General features: G+C 48.0%; 1 protein-coding gene across 1 annotated transcript; it reads left to right on the forward strand.

Moving 5' to 3' along the window:
* Positions 1–3,649: 3,649 nt before the first annotated feature.
* On the forward strand, positions 3,650–14,673 carry LOC147732714 (uncharacterized). The gene is made up of 3 exons (XM_086954308.1): positions 3,650–3,959; positions 4,708–5,174; positions 14,614–14,673. The coding sequence occupies exons 1-3, from the start codon at positions 3,650–3,652 to the stop codon at positions 14,671–14,673; spliced, it is 837 nt and encodes a 278-aa protein (XP_086810434.1).
* Positions 14,674–22,296: the final 7,623 nt, after the last annotated feature.

Here is a 22,296-nt window from a genome sequence, read left to right on the forward strand (position 1 = left end):
CATGTGCCTATCGGTTACATCCGCGCCTAGCCCTTAATAACAAGAGCAACCACACCAGACAATGTACACGTTGTACCTTGTCAGCCACCTTCAAGTGAAGTAGCGTTCAATGAGCTGTTGGCGCAGGTCAACTCCTTCCTCCTCTCCACTGTCCTCATCACTGGATTCAGGTCCCTGAGCAGGTGGTGGCCCTGGTTCATCACCATCGTCCAGGAGCAGGGGGACACCCCTGTGGATGGCCAGGTTGTGCAGCATACAGCATGCCACAAAGATCTTGCACACCTTCCCAGGCGAGTATGCCAGTGCGCCTCCGGTCCAGTCAAGGCACCGGAACCTTGACTTCAACAGGCCGAAAGTCCGCTCAATTACCCGTCGGGTCCTGCCATGGGACTCATTGTAGTGGATGTGTGCTGGGGTCCGGGGATTCCGGAGTGGGCTCAACATCCATGGGCGACTGGGATATGCTGAGTCACCTGTGTATGACAATCACACATTGCAATGTTGTACAGCCAGAGTGCAGCAAGTGACACACAGCACGCCATAGTAGTAGTGATACCCACCCACAATCCAGGCACGTTCGGGATGCAGATTCTCCATCATCCGTGGCACCATGCTGTTCCTCATGATGTACGAATCATGTGCCGAACCTGGATACTTTGCACACACATATGATATGGTCATGTCCGCAAGGCAGACCACCTGCACATTCATGGAGTGGTAGTGTTTGCGGTTCCGATAAATGTGCTCCATCGCCTGCGTTGGCAACAGACCTACATGGGTGCAATCGATGGCACCAACTACATGTGGGATGCTCCCAAGGGGATAGAAGTCACCCTTCACGGCAGCCAATTCACGTCCCCTGGGGAAATGTATGTAGCGATTGCGATATAGCATCATGGCCGCAAGAACATCCCGCAGCACCATGCTGAACATGGGCTGCGACATCCCCCCAGCGTTAGCCACGGTCTCCTGGAAGGAACCAGTCACAAAAAAGTGGAGTGCTGCCATCACCTTGTAGGTGGGTGGGAATGCCGTAGGATAGTGACAGCGAGGCTGCAGGTGGGGCTCAATAGATCACACAGGATCTTCAATGTTGGTCTGTCCAGCCTGAATTTCCTGATGATTGCCTCATTCTCCATGTCCTCCAGCACTGTTAGTTGACGTAGGAGATTCGGCCTCCTCCTAGTTGAGGAGTGAAATGAAAATGTCAGTGACAAGCATCATGAGATGGGCATAGCACAAAACATCAATGATGTCATGGGAAAATAACGAGTGCCAGAGAGATGCATGGCACATCAGGTTACATGGCTAGCCAATAGCTACACACAGAGGGCACACCTCTCCAATGACAATACACAAGTGTCACAAACACATCTGGGACTGTGAATGCAGATATAATGGATGAACAATTCACATGTGCAGACAAGGTGCAGCAAGACCCGCCAATGTATTGTGACTTACTATGTCTATCATACCCATCTGCTGTACCTGCCACACCTCAAGGCATCATGTAAAGTCAAAACACATTCATCAACACAATGATCACAGTAGCAGGAACACTTCCGGTTGTGTGCATGAGCAGTTGTGAAAGCAGAAGTCTGGTCCGATACAATGCGGTGACACCAGCCAGGTCAAGGTCTGCATTGACCCACAACACATTAAACGTCATGACATCATTTACAACAGCTGAAGTCTGTCAATCATCATCAGCCATCAAATGTGTCACTAAAATGGCTGAACCACAGGCCAAAGTGACTCACACTGAACGTGCGTCCACCTGTGGATGACATGGCTGTGTGGCATCGTGTGTACAATGATGTCCCCTTCACCATGTTGCTGCAGGGTACTGATACAGTGTCCTTGATTGACATACTCACCAATGGGTACAAAAACGGCAGTACCTACCGGCGGGCACCGGCGGTGTGACCCCAGCACCACCATCTCCCCAGACAAGATAGCCATTGGCATACGGACATGTGTATATGGTGGTGGGTATGCTCCGCCGCATGAGTCGCGGTACCTACCGCCGGGCCCCCGCAGTATGACCCCAGCACCACCATCTCCCCAGACAAGGTAGCCATTGGCATATGGACATGTGTATATGGCGGTGGGTATGCTCTGCCGCATGAGTCGCGGTACCTACCGCCGGGCCCCGGCGGTGTATCACCGCCATGGGGCATTGCATGCAGCCAATGGCAGCGATGATGGCGGTGGCATGATGCAGATTTGAAAATCGCGGAAGGTGTGCTTTGCAACCGCGGAGGTGGTCATTGGATGCTTTTGAATGATGCACCATCGTGGTAGCGCACCCCGGGCACCCGCGGTGTGACACAGCCCTGGAGCATTCCATGCGGCCAATGGCAGCGATGATGGCAGTGGCACGTTGCAGATTTGAAAATCGCAGAAGGTGTGCTCCGCTGCCGCGGAGGTGGACATTGGATGCTTTTGAATGATGCACCATCGCGGTAGCGCACCCCGGGCACCCGCGGTGCATCACAGCCTTGGAGCATTGCATGCGGCCAATGGCAGCGATGATGGCGGTGGCATGTTGCAGATTTGAAAATCGCGGAAGGTGTGCTCCGCTACCGCAGAGGCGGTCATTGGATGCTTTTGAATAATGCAGACCAGGACAACCAATTGTAGTTTTTTTTAAGCTTCCAAACGACCCCAGGGGGCTATAAATCTGTGGGTGTGAGCCTCACATTTCCACTGCTCACAGAGCCTGCTGACTGGGACCCTGTCCTGCTGCTGCCCCAAGAGCCTGCTGACTGGGACCCTGTCCTGCTGCTGCCCCAAGAGCCTGCTGACTGGGACCCTGTCATGCTGCTGTCCCAAGAGCCTGCTGTCTCAGACCCCTCACAACTCACTTCCGCCACAGGTCTGCCATATCCACAGGGATGTCAAGAACAGATAAGATCCATGCCAGTCCATTCACGAGTGAGGAGCTGGATGTCCTTGTGGACGAGGTGCTGGCACAGTACCCATGGCTGTTCGGTGAGCCCAATGTTGTGGTAAGTCACCATGAAGGGAGCTGTAGGGCAGGGTGGTGTCAGACGTGTAGTGGTCATGCTGCATTATATGATTGGGGTTGTGGGGTGATGACAAACACTGACAGACAAGCTGTCTCCAGCTCGAGGGAGTGTGTGTGTTGCAATGCAACTCTTTTCTAGCCCTGTACTCGTATGTGTGAGTGGGGTGTGTTACATTGTCGGCCATACAGGACCAACGGTTGTTATCCTTTTAGATGACAGGACAGTGAATGCTTGTGAGGACATTTGTGGGTGCCCCTGTAGTCAGAGTCAGTGTGACCCACAGAGTAGGTTCACTGGCTGCACAGCCAAACGTTGAACATCAGCCGACTTACTTGCTACAGTTGCTTCACACTGAATATTAGATATGCCCCATCAGTGGCCTCTACAATTACTGAATTACACACTGCTGTTGATGCATTTGTGTTGAGGCATCATACATTTGTGTGATTATCATGGAGACTAGGAACCACAATGTGTGCATGCATTCACTAATGTTTATGCCATGCAGAGTGCCCTCGTAAGGGTACCCCCAGTTCGGGAGGGAGGGAGGTTACTGTGAGTCCTGAGTCAGTGTCTGGCTGCTGTACTGATAGCTGCTGACATCTCACATTTCATAAATGTTCTTTTGCCCTTCTTTACTCTCCTACCTGCAGCTCAAGGCACACCAACGTAAGGCCGTGTGGAGGGCCATAGAAGCAAAGGTGCGAGCCCTGGGGGTATCAAACAGAAGACACATACACTGTCACAAGAGGTGGGACGACATCAGCCGGCTGGCTAAGCAAGTGGCAGAGATGACCTTGGGGATGCTACCACGCCCAGGGCGTTTGGTACGGCGCACCATGACTCCTCAGATGGGACGCATACTGGCAGTGACCAATCCAGACCTGGATGCACGTCTGAAGGGGCATCAGCTGCAAGACAGAGATGGTGAGTATCTGGGGAGGGATAGTGTGTCTGGGAGTGGATGCATGTGTACAGGGCCTGTGGCAGCGGTGACACATGTGATGTGCGTGTGTTGCCATGCTGTGATGTGTGATGTGAGTGGCGACTGTGATGTGTGCCTGTATGAGGCATTGGCCCACCATGGCCTTACTGTGCTGCTCCTGCCTGCAGTCCTCAATCCTTGAAAGATTTATTGTGGCCACATGGTCACTCTTAATTGGGATGGTGTAGGGAGCCCATATTGTGCCGAACTGCAGAGTCCCCTTCATGAGTGTGACTCAATGTCTGTCTACTTTGCATGCACCATGATGTTTGAGGCCCGCACATCCGACGACAATGTGAACCCAGATTGGCACATGGTGCTTGCTATGGCCTGGTTGGCATTGTGGCATGTGTAGTCAGTACAGGTGTGTGTGGTCCCCTCTGGTTCCCTGTAGGGCTGTCAGTGGTGATGAGTGTTGTGGCCACATCATGTCCATGGGGCAGGTCTATGTGGGGTGGGGGCACTCCATCCACGGGCAGGGTGTTGTGCTGTGTGGCATCGACATGCCTCACTCCAGGCAGTTTGTCTGCATGACAGGCACTGTTGTGGACTTTATAGTGTGTAGCTGCATAGTGATTGCAGGGTGTGATGGTTACCATGTAGCTCAAGGCCTGTACAGTGCTGCATTGATCTGTAATCGTGTGACCAGATGATGACACTTACACAACTCTGTTTCTCTCACTAATGCAGAATCGCAAGACACCACGGCGGAACATGATCCAGAGACAAGTGGCGGCGAGACCAGCACGACAGCGGCAGCGGAGCCAAATGAGACTGAGCCAAGTGACAGTGAGCACACCAGCGCATCTGAGGGTGACAGGAGTATGCAGGAGGAATCCGTGGCTGAGAGACAGAGTACCACTTCATCTGATGCCAGCGGTAATGCATCCATGTTAGCAGGCACAGGGGATGGGGAGTCTGCTGCTGCATCTGACAACCAGCGGCCAGTTCCCAGCCTCCCATCCACTTCCTCTGGTGCTGGCCGTATCTGTGTTACTAAGAGGGGAAGAGTGACATTCACACATGGCACCGCTGCCCCTGCACCTGTCCCCCCTGCTGCCCTCAGTGCAGAGTGCATAGAGCTCCTGCGCCAACTTTGCATGGGCCAGACCGCCCTGCTCAATGCCTTCAGTGCCCACGAGAACAAATTAGGCCAGGTAATTGCATTCATGGAGGGCATACACTCTGACGTGGGTGGGCTACACCGTACAGTCCAGGCATTGTCAGCCACAGTCACGTCAGCCCTCCAACAGGCACATGCTCCCATTGCAGCTCATGTGCCTGTGACGACCAGCCATTCAGTGGCCACATCAGATCACAGTGACCACTTGGCACTTACATCACCTAAAAGATACAACACTAGGAGCACACGTCAGACACAAACAAAACAATCCCGTCCACAGACTCCATCCCCAAAGAAGAGCAGGGCCCCCCCAATATGCACAGACAAGGAAAAGTCACAGAAGAGCAATGCCAGAAGATCATTGTGGCAGACATCAGGCTCATTTGCTGCAGAGGCATCTCCAGTAATTGACTCTCCTATGCCCACAGAGGATGTGTGGCATGTCATGGGTACACCTGGGGGGAGCACAGGGACACAACCACCCACCACATCAACCCCAAAACAGAGTACATTGAGGAAGGTGGAGGAGAGCCCTGTTGTGACCAGCCCAGTCATTGAGGCAGAGGAGAGCCCTGTTGTGACCAGCCCAGTGATTAAGGGAAAGGAGGCCAGTGTTGTGTCCAGGCCAGTGATTAAGGGAAAGGAGGCCAGTGTTGTGTCCAGGCCAGTGATCAGGGGAAAGGAGGCCAGTGTTGTGTCCAGGCCAGTGATTAAGGGAAAGGAGGCCAGTGTTGTGTCCAGTCCAGTGATCAAGGGAAAGGAGGGCAGTGTTGTGACCAGCCCTAGCAAGAAGGGGTAGGAGGGCACTGTAGACACCACCCCTGGGGGAAGTGGGAAGGTGGGCACTGTAGGGGGTACACCTTCCAGAGAGGGTAAGGTGGTCCAGAGGCGTAGCCAGCCCAAGTGTTCTGCAGGATCAAGCACATCACCAAAGGTAGTGCCAGTGTCTGCCCCTGATGTGGGACAGTTGGTGTGTGTACCTATTGTGTCATCACTAATTCCCATCAGCCCCAAGACAGGGAAGCCATTTCATGTACCCAAAAAGTGGAAGGGCACCCCTCCAACCTCTCCCCCCCACACTGTGTCAGGGGTCTGCATGACTCCACCTCCACGTGCCACTGTGCCACCTGGTCCACACAGCCCTCCACCTTGCAGGCCCTCTGTTATTACCACATCACACAGGTCTCTTTCAGCCCAGTCAAGTGGGCCTGCTGTCCACAAAACACAGCCAGGTCCCAGTCCGCATGACAGCCAGGAGTGATTTGTCAACATACTCATGCGCCTGTGCCCGACACAAGTGTGCTAGTGAAGACCATTGTTTGCGACCTGTGTGTGTTGCTGGCCCTGTTGCTCTGCTGTGATGTACTCTCCCCTGCCATAGACTCTGGGCCTGTTGATCTGATGTGCTGTACTCTCCCCTGCCATGGACTCTGGGCATGTTGCTCTGCTGTGCTGTACTCTCCACTGTGCAGCCTCTCATGTACTTGCTGGCTCCCCTGCCATGGACTCTGGGCCTGTTGCTCTGATGTGCCATACTCTCACCTGCCATGGACTCTGGGCCTGTTGCTCTGCTGTGCTGTACTCTCCCCTGCCATGGACTCTGTGCCTGTTGCTCTGATGTGCTGTACTCTCCCCTGCCATGGACTCTGGGCCTGTTGCTCTACTGTGCTGTACTCTCCCCTGTGCAGCCTCTCATGTACTTACTGTCTCCCCTGCCATGGACTCTGGGCCTGTTGCTCTGATGTGCTGTACTCTCCCCTGCCATGGACTCTGGGCCTGTTGCTCTGATGTGCTGTACTCTCCCATGCCATGGACTCTGGGTCTGTTGCTCTGCTGTGCTGTACTCTCCCTTGTGCAGCCTCTCATGTACTTGCTGTCTCCCCTGCCATGGACTCTGGGCCTGTTGCTCTGCTGTGCTGTACTCTCCCCTGCCATGGACTCTGGGCCTGTTGCTCTGATGTGCTGTACTCTCCCCTGCCATGGACTCTGGGCCTGTTGCTCTGCTGTGCTGTACTCTCCCCTGTGCAGCCTCTCATGTACTTGCTGGCTCCCCTGCCATGGACTCTGGGCCTGTTGCTCTGCTGTGCTGTACTCTCCCCTGCCATGGACTCTGGGCATGTTGCTCTGATGTGCTGTACTCTCCCCTGCCATGGACTATGGGCCTGTTGCTCTGCTGTGCTGTACTCTCCCCTGTGCAGCCCCTCATGTACTTGCTGTCTCCCCTGCCATGGACTCTGGGCCTGTTGCTCTGCTGTGCTGTACTCTCCCCTGTGCAGCCTCTCATGTACTTACTGTCTCCCCAGCCATGGACTCTGGGCCTGTTGCTCTGATGTGCTGTACTCTCCCCTGCCATGGACTCTGGGCCTGTTGCTCTGCTGTGCTGTACTCTACCCGGCCATGGACTCTGGGCCTGTTGCTCTGATGTGCTGTACTCTCCCCTGCCATGGACTCTGGGCCTGTTGCTCTGATGTGCTGTACTCTCCCCTGCCATGGACTCTGGGCCTGTTACTCTGCTGTGCTGTACTTTCCCCTGTGCAGCCTCTCATGTACTTGCTGTCTCCCCTGCCATGGGCTCTGAGCCTGTTGCTCTGATGTGCTGTACTCTCCCCTGCCATGGACTCTGGGCCTGTTGCTCTGCTGTGCTGTACTCTCCCCTGTGCAGCCGCTCATGTACTTGCTGTCTCCCCTGCCATGGACTCTGGGCCTGTTGCTCTGCTGTGCTGTACTCTCCCCTGCCATGGACTCTGGGCCTGTTGCTCTGCTGTGCTGTACTCTCCCCTGCCATGGACTCTGTGCCTGTTGCTCTGATGTGCTGTACTCTCCCCTGCCATGGACTCTGGGCCTGTTGCTCTGATGTGCTGTACTCTCCCCTGCCATGGACTCTGTGCCTGTTGCTCTGATGTGCTGTACTCTCCCCTGCCATGGACTCTGGGCCTGTTGCTCTACTGTGCTGTACTCTCCCCTGTGCAGCCTCTCATGTACTTACTGTCTCCCCTGCCATGGACTCTGGGCCTGTTGCTCTGATGTGCTGTACTCTCCCCTGCCATGGACTCTGGGCCTGTTGCTCTGATGTGCTGTACTCTCCCCTGCCATGGACTCTGGGTCTGTTGCTCTGCTGTGCTGTACTCTCCCTTGTGCAGCCTCTCATGTACTTGCTGTCTCCCCTGCCATGGACTCTGGGCCTGTTGCTCTGCTGTGCTGTACTCTCCCCTGCCATGGACTCTGGGCCTGTTGCTCTGATGTGCTGTACTCTCCCCTGCCATGGACTCTGGGCCTGCTGCTCTGCTGTGCTGTACTCTCCCCTGTGCAGCCTCTCATGTACTTGCTGGCTCCCCTGCCATGGACTCTGGGCCTGTTGCTCTGCTGTGCTGTACTCTCCCCTGCCATGGACTCTGGGCATGTTGCTCTGATGTGCTGTACTCTCCCCTGCCATGGACTATGGGCCTGTTGCTCTGCTGTGCTGTACTCTCCCCTGTGCAGCCCCTCATGTACTTGCTGTCTCCCCTGCCATGGACTCTGGGCCTGTTGCTCTGCTGTGCTGTACTCTCCCCTGTGCAGCCTCTCATGTACTTACTGTCTCCCCAGCCATGGACTCTGGGCCTGTTGCTCTGATGTGCTGTACTCTCCCCCTGCCATGGACTCTGGGCCTGTTGCTCTGCTGTGCTGTACTCTACCCGGCCATGGACTCTGGGCCTGTTGCTCTGATGTGCTGTACTCTCCCCTGCCATGGACTCTGGGCCTGTTGCTCTGATGTGCTGTACTCTCCCCTGCCATGGACTCTGGGCCTGTTGCTCTGCTGTGCTGTACTCTCCCCTGTGCAGCCTCTCATGTACTTGCTGTCTCCCCTGCCATGGGCTCTGAGCCTGTTGCTCTGATGTGCTGTACTCTCCCCTGCCATGGACTCTGGGCCTGTTGCTCTGCTGTGCTGTACTCTCCCCTGTGCAGCCGCTCATGTACTTGCTGTCTCCCCTGCCATGGACTCTGGGCCTGTTGCTCTACTGTGCTGTGCTCTCCCCTGTGCAGCCCCTCATGTACTTGCTGTCTCCCCCGCCATGGACTCTGGGCCTGTTGCTCTGATGTGCTGTACTCTCCCCTGCCATGGACTCTGGGCCTGTTGCTCTGCTGTGCTGTACTCTCCCCTGCCATGGACTCTGGGCCTGTTGCTCTGATGTGCTGTACTCTCCACTGCCATGGACTCTGGGCCTGTTGCTCTGCTGTGCTGTACTCTCCCCTGTGCAGCCTCTCATGTACTTGCTGTCTCCCCTGCCATGGGCTCTGAGCCTGTTGCTCTGATGTGCTGTACTCTCCCCTGCCATGGACTCTGGGCCTGTTGCTCTGCTGTGCTGTACTCTCCCCTGTGCAGCCTCTCATGTACTTGCTGTCTCCCCTGCCATGGACTCTGGGCCTGTTGCTCTGCTGTGCTGTACTTTCCCCTGTGCAGCCTCTCATATACTTGCTGTCTCCCCTGCCATGGACTGTGGCCTTCTTGTTTGTGTTTCACCTGTGCATAGTCTCTACCATTTGTACATGATTTTGTGGCTTGCTGTTGTCTACTAATGTTGTATTGCTACATCTGAGCAATTTGTGAATAAATACAGGTACTTCTGGTGTGTGTTTTATCAGTCTCCTTGCTGATTATTGTACTTTTCTTGTTTGCATTTGCTTGACTGTATACCGTGCTCTATTTTTCAGTTCTACATTGCAAGGCTCTTTGTAGCCATCTGATTTGTAGACAGGGGTGACAGGGTCTTCAGTCCATTCTGGCACTACTGATGTTGTACTCTGTGATGGCTATTTTACAGGACTGCAGTTCTCTTGTTGGTGATTTGCTATTGTTGCATAGACTGTTCACAGGTCATGTTGGGGGACACTGGCAGCACAAGGTGTGCTGCTGTTCAGTGGGTTTGTTGCTGGCTGTGATGTCATGCGGTATGTTTGTGTGTTCCTTTCTGTATGCCCAGTCGTGTATATGTGTGGTCATCTTGTGTTGGATGTTAGTCCTGGTGGCATGGCTTACATGTCATGTGTGGTGTTGGGTGTAGCAGAGGTGTGCAGTTTGAAGGGTGTAAGTTTGTAGTGTATGTATGTGTGCCCCTGTATAGTGTGAGACACACATGTGTCAGCCAGGAGTCTTATGCCTGTTGTTTGTTTTGTCTTGCCCTGTGTGGATGATTGTATGCAATTGTGTGGGCTGTGTGAGTGCACTGGTGTTGTGTGTTCATTGTCAGCCAATCCTGCAGTGCCTGTGTCCCTGGTTGTGTGTTGTGTGTTGCTGTGTGTGTGTATTGTGCTTGTTGTTACAGTGCTTGTTAGTGTGCATGGGGGTACACGGGATGAGCACCTGGCCTGTGAGTAGCTCCGGTGGGGTGCAGTGTGGTTGTGGGTGGTCTGTCCCTGTGATGTTTGTGCCCTGCCCATGCCTTGGTGTGGCCCGGCCTTCTGCATGGTGCGCATGTGTTGACCGCGGCGGTGACGTGACCGTGACCGTGACGTTGCTGCTGGTTGGCGGACGTTGTGTGTTCCGGATGCTGTGGGGTGCCTTGTTGTGAGGTGGGTGATGTGTGGGTGCCCATGCGGATGTGTTGTGCCCCCAGCAGGATGCCTGTGTGGTGCTTGGGCCCTGTGTCGGCATGTGTGTTGTGTGGTGCATATGTGTATTGGCGTACCTGGGGCGGCGTCCGCAGCGGCCCATCTGGCGATAGTGTTGCAGCAGGTACATGACCGGGTGCATGTGGAGGGCTGGGTCCATGGGGTTCATGTCGGGCGGGGCGGACGTCATCAGGCACTGCGGAGGGTTTCGATTGGCTCCCGCCGCCGTGGTGGCGGGCGCACTTTGATGGCGGTGCGCGGCGCTCCGCGGCGGACGGGAAATGACCTGTGTTTACCTATCCTAATGTTGCTGACATCGGTTCCGCTGCTCGCGGGCGGTAAATGCTGTTTTTCTGCCCCGCCACCACCGTCTCTTCAGCAATGACAAAGATCAATAGTCTTGTGATGTTGGTTTTCTATGATGTCACTTCTTGTGATGTCGCATGCAAATTAGAGGGGCCTCACATCTTCCCTTTCGCCCATGGCCCCACAAGTCCTGGACCGGCCCTGACTTCAGGGAATGGCTGGTAAATACATTGCATTCAGGAGAGACAAGGATCACCCTACTTACAGGAACCAGGGTATACGTTATACATAAAAAAAAACTTTGGTATCCCGTGGAAAAAATGAGACAATAACAATAATACTTATTTTGATGATATTTGTTGAGCACATAAAAATGGTGCGTAATTTGTAAGGTGTCCCAAGAGAAATTAGAAATTAATTTCACTTGGACACCTTATACCTTCTCTCCATTTTTACATGAATTTATAAATAAGAAAGCAATTTACTCATTGGGCTTTATTAGTGGTTTTCTGAGTTCGTACACCTCTCCCCCTATATATTGCTAATATGCTCAACAAACATTATCACCATAAGTATTATTGTTATTGTCTAAAAAAAATCCACAGGTACCATTGTTTTTTGGTAAATACGTTGGGCATGCCGATTATGGTCTGGTATGCACCAAAATCTATACTTTATGCCCCAGTTTTGGTGGGAAAATGCGAACTAGATGATACTTATTCGAACCCAATAAAGTCGGTGTCGAATTTTGTTTGGTGTGATAATCCTATACAAGGCCACTCGTAGTAAGGCCCTAAATGCATACATATACTGGCATGTTTATGACAGACCGATTAAGCAAAACTGTTGCCTTTTCCCCATCGCTCTTGGATAACTTATGTTTAAGCTAAGCAGCATTATTCCTAACTGTCCTGGCTGGTATGGAAAAGAACTTGTAACCAGGACTGCAGAAAGCACGCTGAGACAGCACCAGAGTAGCCGAGACAGCTGGGGCATGTCTGGCACGACGGATCGGCATACGCTCCCATTTGAACTTTCGTTTCACAATTAAGCATAATGCAAGCTTCTTGCACAGCACCTTAACGAGCATTGGCACATGCAGAATTAAGCTGTGAGCACGGGATTGTGTTTCTGTGGACAAAACAGGATATATTTCTTCAGACACATATTTGGATGTCTGGCAGAACGGAATGCTTCTCTAATCCTCGAACAGATGTCCCTATAACTTTGTTAGAAGCATTTCACGGTTTTTTTTGTTTTAAGTTTCTGCTCAATATGCATGCAAACTTCAGTGGAAAAGCACTTTGGAAATCACAGTTGATGGCTGGATCTTGCATTTTTATATATAAATAATAGTGTTATTCGCTTACTATTTTGTACGACTTAATTGTAAAGAGCATTTTAACGCCGATACTTGATTATTTTTCTAAATTGTCATGGATCCCTTTTGCTATATTTTTGTTTTGATCATATAAGCGCATCTACTAAGTGAAAGACTTTCCAACGATTTTAGATAAATATGCATAATGCAAAAACATACTAAAATAAATAATGCTGCTAGCACAGTTGGAAAATAAAACATCAAAACAACAGCTGCAGCATAAATTGTAGGAACAGACCCATGAAAATCCGAAGCCGAATTTGCAGTCAAAGCCTCCTGCAGGTATCACGGCGAAGGGTGCAAATGCAAATGGCATGGAAAGAAATCTAAGAAGAAATAACAGTCACAAGAAAAAGTGGAGGCGTTTATTCTTTGCAAAGGAAAGCGAGTGCGGAAGGGGCAGCTGCGCCGAAGCAGCTAGAAATCGGCGGCTTAACAAAGCCATAGTTTATTTTGTTTGGCAGAAAGCGTGAAATGGCGGTTAAGAGATGCTAGCGCTAGTTAAGGCGAAGGGAATTAAAAAGAGAAAGGAAAACTTACTACTAAGTATCCTTAACAAAAAAAAGCGTACATTTTTAAGTCGAAATTCAAAATGCATGCCGTTAACGGTGAGAAAAATTAGCCACTGTTCATTGTAAGATTTCTTGAAACTCTTAACTAAAATAGCTTCATTAAGCCACTCATTAAAGTTGTGGGTGGGGGAGAAAGCCACCGGCTTAGCATAATCTTCTTAGGAGCGGGCAGACGTACCTGCAGAAGTCTGAGAAGGGTTAGCTGTGCATCCCAGAAACCAAAGATATGCGTGCCACGTTCTGCATGGGCCATCTAGTGGGCTAGCACCTGAAGAGTCCTCAAATCCCAGACATCCGACGCTAAAGTGCATGGTTATCGTCGTGGGTGGGGAAGGGATTCTATTTTCGATGATACATGTGTTCTATTCTTTATCTCATTCCGTTTACACAGCAAACTAGAATCGATGCACCGAATCCCATACCATATATATATTAAAAAAAATGTGTAGCTTTGTGATTTATCCTAATATTTTGAAAACGGTACCTGAGCTAAACAACGTATATACATAATCTGGAAGATTACTGAGAGACTAAACATTTGTTGTACTTAGTAAAGACCGAGATGTGTCTGTTGCCGTGTGTCTGTATTGCTTCTGCCTTCAAATAATGCTTATTGTGCCTATGGAAATATAGCCCAGAAAAATTGTGAGAGTCATGTCAGTCGTGTTAGATAGTCAATGGTTGGAATCAAAATATACCCCAAGAAAATAATCAAGATAGAGTGTATCCCTTACATATCGATATCAAATGAGAGGGCCCGATTAAAAAAGTACAACTCTTCTGTTAGCACTTGTTAGAAATGGGGTTTCTGATGGCTAGGTTATACACCTAAGCCAGACAGAACCGACCACTCTTGTCAGGGTAAGGGAGTTACACACACAAGATAACACCTGCTCCCCGATTGGTAGCTTGGGAGAGCAGTCAGGCCTACTGTGGTGTTTCCCAAAATGAAGAGAGAAGGAAACAAAGTGTAGTCCAAGAGTCCAGTTTATTCGCCTCATCCACCAACAGCTTCAGGTCGTAACTGACCTGGAATCACATGTACATTCCTATTCTAAGAACATGGAATCATTCCTATTCTAAGCAAGCGGGACTAGAATGTAGCGAGGAGGAAGACAGGTAAGAAGACACAACATAACACATCTCCCTTCTTTACCAAAACGTAGTGAACAGAAGATTAAGTAAAAGAGAGGAATAAAAGAAACTGATAAATAAGCAGAAACAAATGAACATTGTTTAGACATAATCTTTCATGTACATTGGAGCACTGCGTAACCTTTGACTCCTCATGCGAGAACTGGGTGAAGAGTTGTGACAAGAGCGAGAAGAGTTGCTTATGCCAAACAGATTAGATTTGATATCAGAGTCAGACTGAATAAGGTTCTTTGACCTAATAACTACAACTCGACTTTTGTTCCAAATCCTCCCATCTTGTGTCTTGACGGCATTACCAAAAACTTTAATGACAGGCCTAACATTGGTATACTTGGACCAAGGCCTTCTCCCTACAGGTGCCTTTATTCTTATAAGGTCACCTACCTTTACTTCATGAAATTTAACACATTTAATTTTGTCGAAATATGCCTTCCTGCAAGTTTGTTTCTCTATTTCTCTCTCTCTCCAAGCACCCACATGATTATCCACAAATCCCTTCGTCATATTCATCCAACCTGGACACCACATAGTGTTCGGAACTCTACCTCTAAATAGTTCAAAGGGAGATTTTCCAGTGGTCGAGTGAGGGGAGCAACGATAAGCGTCTATTCTTTCTCTTAGTGCATCCTTCCAATTCAAGCCACTAGCTCTTGCGAGCTGAATGCATTCTTTCAATGTACGGTTGACCCTCTCAACTGCACCATTTGTTTCAGGGTGATATAACGATGTTCTCTTGTGTACTATTCCACATTTTTTAAGATAGTCCTCAAAGAAGCTAGAACAGAACTGAGGACCGTTATCTGATAGTAAGCTATTCGGGAAACTCTCTCTCAAGAATATGTCAGATAAAAACTTGATGACAGAATTAGAAGTAATTTCACTGACTGCGCGAACCTCGATCCACCGTGAATACAAGTCAATTAAGACTATCAGGTAGGGGGTGTCAGAAACTCTAGTAAGAGGCCCTAAAATGTCAATTGCCAATTCATCCCAGGGATGATTGGGTAACTCCCTACATACCATGGGCATTTGCCTGACTTTTAGAATCTTATCACTTGCACAGCATTCCACGCATTCCCTAACCAAACGTTCTATTTCTAAGTCCATTCCTGGCCACCAAAACTGAGTACGAACCATCTCCTTGGTTTTTACTATCCCCAAATGACCAGAGTGTGCATGAGAGAGCAATTTTTTCCTTAAAGAGAAAGGAGGTATAAGTCTCAACCCACGAGTTAGCATGTCATCTGAAATTGAAAGTTCATGAGAAACAAGAGACCAAGGTTTGTCCAGACGCTTGTTATCTTTTAATAGAGACATTACCTTAACCAACTCCTCATCCTTTAACAATTCCTCTTTCCACTCTTCTTTACTTACAACACCCTCTGTGACCTCACAAACATTTAAATAATCATCTTCATCAACATAGTCATCTTCACACCCCGTATCATCACTTTTTACCAATCTAGAAAAACAATCAGCAGCCTTGTTAGACACACCAGGTAAATACTGAACTTCAAAGTCAAATTCCTGTAAAGATATGATCCACCTTCTAATCCGAGAAGAAATAGAATCTAGTCCTTTTTTACAAAACACTTCTTTTAAGGGCTTATGGTCAGATTTGACAATAAATTTAGTCCCCCAAACTAAATTCTTAAACTTTTTAAGTGCCCAATATATCGCTAATGACTCCTTTTCGATTACAGAGTAGTTTAACTCCGGACCACAAAGACACCTGGATGCACATGCAATTAAAGCGTCATGGTCATGTTTATTTTGCACCAACACCGCTCCTAATCCCTTTTCACTTGCATCAGTGAAAATGAACGTGGGTAAACCAGGAACAAATGCTTGCAAGCATGGAGCTTTCTTCAATTCCTCTTTTTATTCCCTCAAATTCCTTCTTACACTCATCTGACCAGACAAAAGTGACACTTTTCCCAGTGAGTCTCCTCATGTTCTTTGTCTTGTCCGCAAAATGTACGATAAACTTCCCATAAAATTCTACCATCCCTAGAAAGGATAATAACTCTTCTCTATTGATAGGTTCTGCAACATTACTGATGGAAGCAACCAAATCCGATTTTGGAAAAACCCCTTGACTCTTAATACAGTGCCCTAGGTAATTTACTTCTTCTAAACCAAATTTACACTTCTCCTTCTTAAGAGTCAAACCAGAGTCAGCCAATCTTCTCAACACTTCACACACACGCTCATTGTGTTCTTGCAAGTCTGACCCATATATTAGAAGATCATCCTGGTAACATTTTACCCCATGAAGACCTTTAAGTATGTGTGTCATGATTCGTTGGAATACCGAGGCAGCTGATATTAATCCAAATGGCATCCTTTTGAACTTAAAGGTACCCATCGGTGTTACAAATGCAGTTAAGTCCTGACAAGAAGTGTCTAGTTCAACCTGGTGGTAGGCAGATGCCAGATCGAGAGTAGTGAAGTATTTCGCACCCTCTAATGTGCCTACAATTTCATCTATGTTGGGTAACGGAAATCTGTCCACCACCACCTCCTTGTTTAACGCTCTTAGGTCAATGCACAAATGAATCTCACCAGTTGGCTTCTTCGCAACCACAATGGGAGCCAACCATTCCGTGGCTTCTACAGGCTCTATAATGTTATTTGAAACTAACTTTTCTAACTCTTCTTGTACCTTTACCTGTTCCGCTAGTGGAATCCTTCTAACCTTCGCTACTATAGGGATAGCATTTTTCTTAAGCTTGATACAATGCTTATAGCCAATTAAACATCCTAACTTGTCCTTAAACACAGTTGGAAATTTTTCAGCAAACATGTCAGCAAGATTTTCTACTTCCTGAATTCTCACCTGAGGTGTGGCATTAGGATCAAGTGTGACTCCAAGATCACGTTGGTCTCTCCAACTAATTAGTGCATCCCCAAAATTGGTAACATAAATTTTCCCAGGAATGATTCTGCATCCTAATTCCATAGTGGCAATAAAATAACCTAAAATCTTAATGGGTTTACTGCCATACCCTAGCGGTAAGATGTCACTCTTGAACAGCTTTACATTTTTTCCAAAGGTTTTGTGCAGAAGCTCTTCATCAATCATAGTGATCTGGGAACAAGAATCAAATTTAAATTCAATCATGGCATCATCTACTTTAACTAAATGTGTGGGATGTTCTAATACTCCATCACTAACCTGAAACGTAACCGTTTTCACTTGTGGTTGTGCCCATTTCTTGTACGTATTATCCCTTTTATAACCTTTTGTCCTACAACATTTTGAAAAATGACCTCTTCTCCCACACTCATTGCAAATAGATTTCAAAGCAGGACAATTTGGTGAGTTAGCTAAATGCCCGGGATTGGCACACCTGAAACAAGAAAATTTGTTAGACATATTAAAATTCGGATTAAATCTATTCATCACATTGTCATTCTTCCCACTGTCTTCTTTTCCCTCTTTCTGAACCTGACAAACTACTTTCTCTACTTTGGATTCGGCTTTCTTCTCAGGTTCCACCATTTTCTCTTTTTCTCCTTTCAGTTCATCTACACATTTGGTCATGTGTTCGACTTGCTTTGCTATCACAAGTACTTCCTCTAAGGGTGGTTCATCCTTTAGCCATAACTCTTTACGAATGCTGTCATGAGCACATTTTAAGACAAACTGATCTCATATTCTTTCTTCTAATGTTTGTCCAAATTTACATGAAGACGCCAATTTTCTTAGAGCGGATACGTAGTCTTCTACAGACTCATCTCTCTTCTGACCTCTCAAGCCAAAATGGTATCTCTCCATTATTGTGCTCAATCTTGGAAGATAGTGACGGTCTAATTGCTCTATGGCTATTTCGTACTCATTTAAGTTTCTCTGTTCTGCTGCTGTGAGCTCCGGCAAGTGTTCCAATACGTCTTGCCCTTCACCTCCTAGACAGTGTAAAAGTAAAGAATGTTTCCTTTCTGCACTCAGGTTTGTGCCACAAACTCTCGCATAATTCGCAAAAATCTTCTTCCATTTCTGCCATTTCACACTTGGTTCACCTGGACTTATCAAAAAGAATGCTGGTTGGGTGACATTTTGCATTTTCTATCTCCTCTTTTCCTTTTCTTTTTTTTTTTTTATGTATAATATACTCTTTCTTCTCCTTATCTTTTATTGTGTCCTTAATAAATTTTTTTTTAAAGAAATGTCATTGATAAAGATATAGTTGTGTTAAATTAGCTTCTCTTTGCCTATCTTTTTTTTTTACAAAGCCACGTTCTAATCTTCTACAGGAACGTTCTTTCACTCTATGAACAAAGACAATCAGGATTCTTTTCACAATATTTGCGTTTCCTTCAGTGCAAATCGAACGTTCTTTCACTCTACGTTCTTTTGACTATGAGCAAGGACAATCAGGGTTCTTTTCCCAAAATGCGCGTTTGTCACTGAGCGCAATGAGGCTTGAAACGCAGCGTGACTTCCTTTACACGTTGCGTGTTACGTCACTGAACCGCATGAAGCCTTCCTGTTACACGCGCTGAAATCGAACGCGCATAGAGAAGCGAGCAGCGCGAGCGCCTTTAACGGCTCAATTAATAAACAATGCGCGTCGCTTATTTCCTTTCTTTTACGTCCCCTTTATTTTTTATATTAACCTCCCTCCGTACTCCTCACCGCATCAAGGAGTTTTCTTTCTTCTTTTGTAATCGTCGTTTCAGCCGCTGGGAAGACCTCGCTTCCTTTCGATGGAATACAGCCGCAGGGGAGGTATTTCGAGATGAGGACAGCCGCGTTTTGAGGCGTTGTGAGGTAGGATCGTCGCCAATAATAATGTGGTGTTTCCCAAAATGAAGAGAGAAGGAAACAAAGTGTAGTCCAAGAGTCCAGTTTATTCGCCTCATCCACCAACAGCTTCAGGTCGTAACTGACCTGGAATCACATGTACATTCCTATTCTAAGAACATGGAATCATTCCTATTCTAAGCAAGCGGGACTAGAATGTAGCGAGGAGGAAGACAGGTAAGAAGACACAACATAACACCTACCCCAGAGGCAACGAGTAAAGTCTTTGCGCGACATACACACACGCCAGTGACATACTAAGCACACCACAAAAGAGATTCCACACAAGGCGATATAAAACATGCTTGGTGTTATACACCAAACACATTAGACGCAGGATCACATAAATCACTGTGCCACTAGGCCCTTGTAATAATAATGCATAAATCAGAAGTCACCTTGCCGCCAGGCAATTGTCCCCATTGATCATAAATCACTTTTGTCAGCTAGGCCATTGTCATAAACATTTAGCGCAAATAAGACAATACGTATAGGTGACACACCTTATCAAACAAAACTGTGCACAACATATCATCCATATATTTTATATCAATAGGGAATCACATGCAGTCTGTATTTATTAGGAATAAAACCCATAAATTACCACATTTCGCTTTACAGGAATCACCATAGGCATATTACTGCAACCTCATCCTCAGGTAACAGGGCACTTTACTCCTGTGCTTTTATTAGATATTATGCAGAAGGTTTTCCACCACGCTAGAGGCAGGGACACCAGAACACCTATTACAGGAATCACAGTAATGTCCCTGGTGCTGCGGAAGCACCCATGTGTATTTTAATCCTGGCACCTCGGACCCAAAAGGCAGTGACTCACGGCCCCTCTGGAAAGGCTAGCGGGCCATGGCAGCCGGCCCCTTCTCTGGTTTTAGCCCTCCTATTGGGGCTTGCACGATGCTGCTGGGGCCCCACCTCTCTCACTAGCTTAAAAGGAAGCTGGTGCCTCAGTAAGGCCGTCTTCAATTCCACTACAGCTCGGCTGGGCTCAAAATGCATGGAAGCACTCACTACCTTGGTAATAAAACTCAAGGGGACAAAGATAGTGCCAAACCTGCATTGGGTACAACACTTCGGGACAGCCACCATGCAGAAAAACCAGGAGCAGAGATCAACATCCGCCATATGCTGGGCTCCTGTTTGGAAAATATGCGCTGGGTACGATAAAATGCTCCTTTCATGCTTAAACATCAAAGGAAGAAGAAAAGTCAAATCCTTCTCCTGCTCCAGACAGGAGCAGCGACTGCAGGCTGACCTATCCCACACCAGTCAGGGGCAGCAGCACACCTCACACAGTTCCTTCAGCACTTCTCCCAGGCAGGACACTTTAAGATCCAGCAAGGATCTTTCTTGGAATCTTTTATGTCCTTGAGTTTTCCAGTAGGAGGCCAGCACACACAAGCTCTTGGAAATTTCTTCCCAAGCAGGATATCACAGCAGGGCAAAAAGAGTTAGTCCCTTTCCTCCACCACAGACAGAAGCTGCAAATCCAGGCCAACCCACCCTTCACGCAGAATAGGCAGCGCTCCTCACACAGTCCTTCCGCTTTTCTTCTTAGCAAGGTTTTCTTATTCCTGGAATTAATCTAAATTCCTGGGGTTTTAAGTGTAATACTTATACCCTATTTTGTCATTGTTCTTTTTGCTTTAAGGGTCTCAGAACAGAGTCCAAAGCAGTCTGTCCTCCCTGGTGCAGCATGACCACCGGGGCCGAAGACAGCATTGTGAAAAAGGAGACAAAGCTTATTCAGGTGTAAGCAAATCTCCTCCCACCACTCTAAATGCAGACCAGGTCTATTCAGCCCTGCGATGAGTCACACAGGCAAGGCAAGATGCACCTCAACCCCTCCAGTGACTGTCTAGAGTGAATGCGAATCCCTGCCCCTATCACTCAAACACCAGACGCTGAATACACAAACAGCCAGAGCCACACAGAATAGTAAAGTACATTTACACTCGCGGATTAGAGAGTGAAACCCTTTCTGCACACTGCAAAACAAAAACAATTTTATGCAAGACTGGAATACAGGGAGTGTGTGAACCTCTCTAAATATGAAAGTAAGAAAATCCCCAGTTTCTAAAAGTGGCATTTTCAAACAAAGCATTTAAAAACCCCCTTTACCAAAAGGTGTGTTAATAAATTCTGAGTTCAGAGAGCCTAAACGCAATTTTTCCAACTTATTCCTATAGACAGTTATACCTGTGTAAAAATGTTAGAGTACAGCCCACAACAAAGATTGGTTATTTTTCTAAACTGGTGTGGTGCCCATTTGTAGTGTTTTCATTGTGTTAGTATGTGTTTAGGTACAAATTCTTGGAACATTGCCTCTAAAATGAGCCTGCCTGCTTGTGCCAAGCTACCAAGAGGGTGAGCATGGATAATCTTGGGTGTGTAATTTCCTGACTAGAAATAGGTTCCCTACTTGGACAGGATGCAAGCTGCTGCCAATTAGAGACCCCCATTTATAACAAATCAAATAACAACAGTTAAAAAAAGGTAATCCTTTGGGTGGGGACAGGGCACAGCCCTTTCAGATGTAAGTGTGAGCTCATGCCTTCCATCCTACTCAGGATGGCCCATCTGCATGCTAATGACCACTCAGGCACACTTATCATTCCTTTATGTGTGGCTGTCTAGAGGGAATACAAGAAGGCAACTATCATCCCCCCTAGATGTGTATTTCAGAGACAGACATAACACACCAAATGCTTAGAATAAAAAAAGCCAGCTTTATAATAGTGGTAATTGCTAAATTGGAATTTGAAACCCAACTCCACCATAAGTTGTGTTTTTTGATTGTGAGATCAGTGACACTAAACTTGAAAAGTCAATCTCTTCTCAATTGGGAATTACACTTAAAACATGTAATAAGGTAATCCCAGTGTTATCCTGTAAGAGAGACAGGCCTTGCAGTAGTGAAAAACGGAATTGGGAGTTCTTCACTACTATGGGCCCCGATTCTGAAGCGGTTTGGAAAGCTTCCAGACTGAATTGGTTTGGAAATGGTTTTTGAACCACTCAGATCGGGATAGTCCGACCGACTGACTACGATGAATCCGGATGCTTCCCGATACGAATTGGTTGGACTCCCGTTGACTTCAATGGGAGCATATGTTCCTAACCGCATCGTAATTGGGTCCTCCGTCGGGAAGACACGTTCCCGATCCGATTCGGAAGGAGCAAATGCAGTTAGGAGGCCTTCCTAACCGCATCATAATTGGGCCCTAGGTGGGAATGCTTTCCTAACCTCATCAGAATCAGGCCCTAAGACATGTAAAGTTTAAAAGTGCATATCCTGCCTTGTAAATACACTACACTCTGCAGGTTA

This window comes from Lissotriton vulgaris, chromosome 2_1 (assembly GCF_964263255.1).
Source record: "Lissotriton vulgaris chromosome 2_1, aLisVul1.2, whole genome shotgun sequence".
In the NCBI taxonomy this organism is placed as follows: Eukaryota; Metazoa; Chordata; class Amphibia; order Caudata; family Salamandridae; genus Lissotriton; species Lissotriton vulgaris.